The sequence below is a fragment of the Gavialis gangeticus genome, unplaced genomic scaffold (assembly GCF_001723915.1).
Source record: "Gavialis gangeticus isolate Ggan-Ray unplaced genomic scaffold, GavGan_comp1, whole genome shotgun sequence".
Classification (NCBI taxonomy): domain Eukaryota; kingdom Metazoa; phylum Chordata; order Crocodylia; family Gavialidae; genus Gavialis; species Gavialis gangeticus.
This window is the reverse complement of record NW_017729011.1, coordinates 24,192,051-24,196,563: the sequence shown is the minus strand read 5'-3', so window position 1 is coordinate 24,196,563 and position 4,513 is coordinate 24,192,051. Positions and strand designations below refer to the sequence as shown.

The following is a 4,513-nucleotide window of genomic DNA, read 5'->3' as shown; positions in this document are numbered from 1 at the left end:
AAGCCTGGTTGGCACCAACAGAGGAAACCAGCAGCTTGGCTGTAGCTGAACTCATGGGGGAAGTCTGGCTGTGTCCCATAGTAGCTCTGGTTGGATCGTTCAAAGCACACACCTCCATTGTGACAGGGCTCTGTGGCACACTCATCCACATCCTCCTCACAGCGTTGCCCCACGTAACCTGCCAGACAGACACCAGGGCTAAGACAACACAGGCCTCCACTGGAAGGGACACCAACACACCACAGCTGTGATGAAGGGCCTGAGACGCTGCCTTCAGCACAAAGCAGAAGGCCCAGCGTACTCCCCTAGCAATGAGATGGGAGCCAGGAGCCAGCCAACAGGCTGGAAAAGGCCTGGAATTGGGATATTTTAGATTGTGCACCAAGGGGAGCAGCAAGAGCACCACTGCCTGGGGAGCTGACAACTAAACTGGACCACACAGGATAGCATCAGCATTGTTGAGGGCCTTGGGGGCAGCCTTCCAGATCTTCTTCACCAGGCAAGGCTCTAGTGCTAGGGGAGCTAAGTTAGTTCCCTACCCACCTGGCCAGCAGGCACAGCTATAATTCTTGACCCCCTCCAGACACGTGGCACTGTTCAGGCAGGGCTGGGAGGCACACTCGAGGATATCCAGCTCACAGTGCTCCCCTTCAAAGCCTGTGTCACTGCAATCACACTGGTAGCTGTGGAGGACAGATAATACAACAATGCAAGAGCTTGCAATGGCAAAGTGCAGCCCTTTCTGAAGGGCAAGCAAAGAGATTTATGGGTGATGCCTCCAACCCTCAGGCCCTCCCACAAGCTGCGAGAAGAGCAGTTCTGTCTCCACACATAGGAGATCGCTGCATGCGAAAGGCAAGGCTCAGAGACATGGGCAGCTCCTTCCATACCACCTGCAGCCACCCACTGAACTGGCAAACAGTTCTTGGCATCTCTGGGAGTCACTGCCATTTAGCTTCAAAGACACTGAATGGGCATATGGTGTCAGCAGGGGAAGCCTTCAGGAATACTGAACCCGAATCATCCCAGCACTGATTGCTCTGCAGTCAGTGAATTATGCCAGGCAGGGCTTTGATTCATTTGGGCTATCTAATCACCAGACACAAACAGCCAAAGCAGCATACATCTTACCTATTAACTAGGTCAAGACACTTCCCGCCATTGTGACATGGTTGGCTGAGACATTCATTGATGTCCACCTCACACTGGAGTCCTTCATAGCCTGGCGCACAGGTGCAGGTGAAGAACCCAATGTGGTCACTGCATGTGCCCCCGTTCTCGCAAGGGTCTGAGTTGCATTCATTTATTTCAGCATCACAGTTTACATCTTTATTATAAAAGACAGAAATAATCCGTGTTAGGGATTGGCATGGAGAATTCGGACCAGCTGGACTTCTGGGCAGAGATTATGAAAGCACCTCTATTAAACCCAATCTGCTGGACCAGAGACCTATTTATAAATGTCACTGTAAGAGCTGGGGGAGTGCCTGGGCAGCAATTGTGCCCGCAAGTAAATCAAGGGCCCTTAATTAGTATTTGTAGCCAAGGCGGTCTTGGGAAGACCTCTGGGTTTTGCTTCATGGACCTCTGACATCAATAACACTAGAAATGCTTTGTGACATTTGGCAATCTCTAGCCGCTGTAGCACGAACTTTCATTCCATTTTGTTGAATTACTGAGGCATAAATCATGGTCCTGCTCATCTGCATTCATTAAAAAATCCCAGGATGGCATTTTGGAGGGAAAAATTGGCCATTGATCACAATCTCGTGGCTAACGTCCAGCCCAGAGCTTTGCAGTTTGTCTGCCTACTGCACCTTCCCCCGTTTCAGCCAGGGAGCGTTCATCTCTGCTGTCCCTCAGTACTGTTAGCCAGAGGTAATTAGGTTTCAGTGGCTGATGAGGTGATTTCTGGATGCCTATACACCCATGCCAGAAACCGTTCAAAGGCCTGGTTAAGCAATATTTATAACTTGCTTTGAAATCCTCAGGAAACAAGTACTAGAGAAGTACAAGGTGCTAGTTGCCATGCTACCTGTTGCAATTGGTCATGGCACTATGAATTACTATAACTGCGCTATTGGCAGTAAGGCATCCATTGTTTTTCCCTAATGTCCAGAGCTCCAGCAATGGAATGGGAGTTCCCATAAAGACCCTCTTGCCCTTTTTCCCACTTCCGTAAACTGCCCGTGGCCTGACATCACCTCTCCAAGAACGGCACTAGAATGGCACCTGCCAATCCACCTAACCCTCCCTTTTGGCAGAGACTCATCATGCAGCAGACAGGGCCATCCTAATCCTAAAGGAATGTAGGCCCCATAATCTGCTGGATCAAAACCCGTCAATCCTCACATCAAAACTTCCTTCGCTCAAATTCCAGCCGGTCGCACCAGGAACCGCTCAGTCTGCTGAACCAGGACTATGTACCTAGGTTGTGATGCAGAGCCTCGTGTTTGGGACATTGTGTGCTCCTGCAGCACCGCCAGCTGCTTTCGCCCCTTCCTGCAGCCAGCAATCCTCCTGACCTCAGGATTTTGCAGGGAAGTGAATGGGAAACTGGCTCACCAATGCTGAGTTCCATGTTATACTCTAAATCAGGGGGTATTTTAAACCTTAAAAGGACAATCTGTTGCTGAGCAGGTTCTTTCCCTCTGACCCCGCAGTTCCTTTCGCTAGAGAGCAGCTCCAGCAGTGGCCGCGTGCCTGAGGTTGCAACATCTCCCCATTCACTTGTAATCTGCGGCCCAGTGACCCCCCACATTCCTTTACAGTAACGTAACTCCTGCACAGCCCAGCCAGGGACAACGGGTGAGGCTGGGAAAGGTCGTGTGCTGGCCGGTACCAGGGGGAGGCAAGTGCATCACGGCCACATTCCATTCCCATGGCGCGGCGGGGGAGAGGAGACCCTCGCTCTGCTCTGCTCGGCTGCCCCGCAGCTTGCTCGCAGGTGCAGGTGACACAGCAAACCACCACCACATGGATGCACCAGGGCGAGCTAGTCAGAGGCATGGGCAAAACAAATGCTCTCTGGACTTAAAGGGGTCAGAAGAACAAATCTACCACTAAAAGCTACTTTGCTCCAGGGACTCCTGCTCTAGAGAAATGCTTTAAGGCAGGACAGAGTTCCCTGGGCCTGACTTAGAAAAACTAGCTGCACCCCTGAACATCCCGAGGACTGTCATGTTTCTGTGCCTCTCCATTACTCGCGCCCTCATCCAAGCCAATCACTTCCTTGTCATGTCACACACTGCCGATTCCATATGGCTCCAGGGAAGTTAAGCCTCTTGGTCTGGGCCTATATGCCATCACGTCTCTGGAGGGTGGACTTGTTTAGGGAAGAGCTTTCCTATTAAACATGGCAGGTCTCTGTTTGCAGGGTTACAAGATACCAGAGACGGGCATGAACAAGACCCTTGGATCCACCCTGCAATCCAAACCCCTCTTTCCCAGGAACAGCAAGCCTGGAGTACAGGCATCTACCTGGCACTGCCTGACAGTAGCTTAGCCCCACCACTGTAACACAGAGGTGCCATGAGAAACTCTCTGGGGTTGTGGGGGCAGGTGCCCAGCTGGAGCAGCACAAACAAGACAACAGTCCCCGACAGGCAAATGCACGATCATGAAGGTACCTGTGTAGCCAGGGACGCACTCGCAGATATAGTGATCCCTCTCGTTCCGGCAGGTGCCGTTGTTTTTGCAGGGCCGGGATGCACACTCGTTGATATCTATTTCACAGCGGTACCCTTGGAACCCAGGCACACAGAAACATTTGTACTCGTTCACCATGTCCCGGCAGATGGCCCCATTCTGGCACGGGCTGGAGGCGCACTCGTTGACGTCGTGCTCACAGTGGTCCCCAGTGAAGCCAGGTGGGCAGAAGCAGACATAATCCTCAGCACGCTGGACACAGGTCCCATTATTTAGGCAGGCATGGCTAGAGCACAGAGAGATCGCTGTTTGGCAGCCTTCTCCGATCAGTCCTGTTTGGCATTGGCAGGTGTATCCATTTACACTATCTACACATTCAAAATGCGGCTCTTTGCAAGGGTTGCTCTCGCACTCGTTAATATTAACACTACAGTCGATACCTGTGAAGCCAGCCCTGCAGATGCATTCATACTCCTGGAGCCCTCGCACTGTGCGGCAGGTTTTATTGGTGGAGCACGCGTGCACAGCACACGCATCATAGAGGAGTTCACAGTTCGTGCCCATGTAGGCTAGGGGCTGCTGAGGGCAGACGCACCGGTATCCCCTTCCCAAGTCCTCACAGCTCCCTCCATTCTGACAAGGGGATGATGAACAGCTCTTGACATCTTCAGCGCACGTGGAACCTGTGGAGAAGAGAAAAACTCCTGGTTACCTTGGGCAATGGACTCTACCCATAATTATGATGCACATCTGAGAGCTCCCCCATGCCAATCCCACACCACCAGGGGCTTCACTGGCTTTGCTCACCTAAAAGCCAGCCACTTTCCACAAGCCTTGCGTGGAGACATGGCAGGGGTCCCTTAGA

At 52.1% G+C, this 4,513-nt stretch overlaps 1 protein-coding gene across 3 annotated transcripts in view; it reads right to left on the bottom strand.

Moving 5' to 3' along the window:
- CRB2 (crumbs 2, cell polarity complex component) overlaps window positions 1–4,513 on the bottom strand; it is a 76,892-nt gene that overhangs the window by 51,233 nt on the left and 21,146 nt on the right. For all 3 annotated transcript variants that reach the window (XR_002096238.1, XM_019510875.1, XM_019510874.1), the window contains exons 2-5: window positions 3,630–4,331; window positions 1,132–1,327; window positions 544–683; window positions 5–178 (exon numbers count right to left, since the gene is read on the bottom strand). Coding sequence is in view for 2 of the 3 variants with exons in the window: in XM_019510875.1 (XP_019366420.1) it covers window positions 5–178; window positions 544–683; window positions 1,132–1,327; window positions 3,630–4,331 (1,212 nt within the window). In the remaining variant the exon portion in view is untranslated. The remainder of the gene's footprint in view (window positions 1–4; window positions 179–543; window positions 684–1,131; window positions 1,328–3,629; window positions 4,332–4,513) is intronic.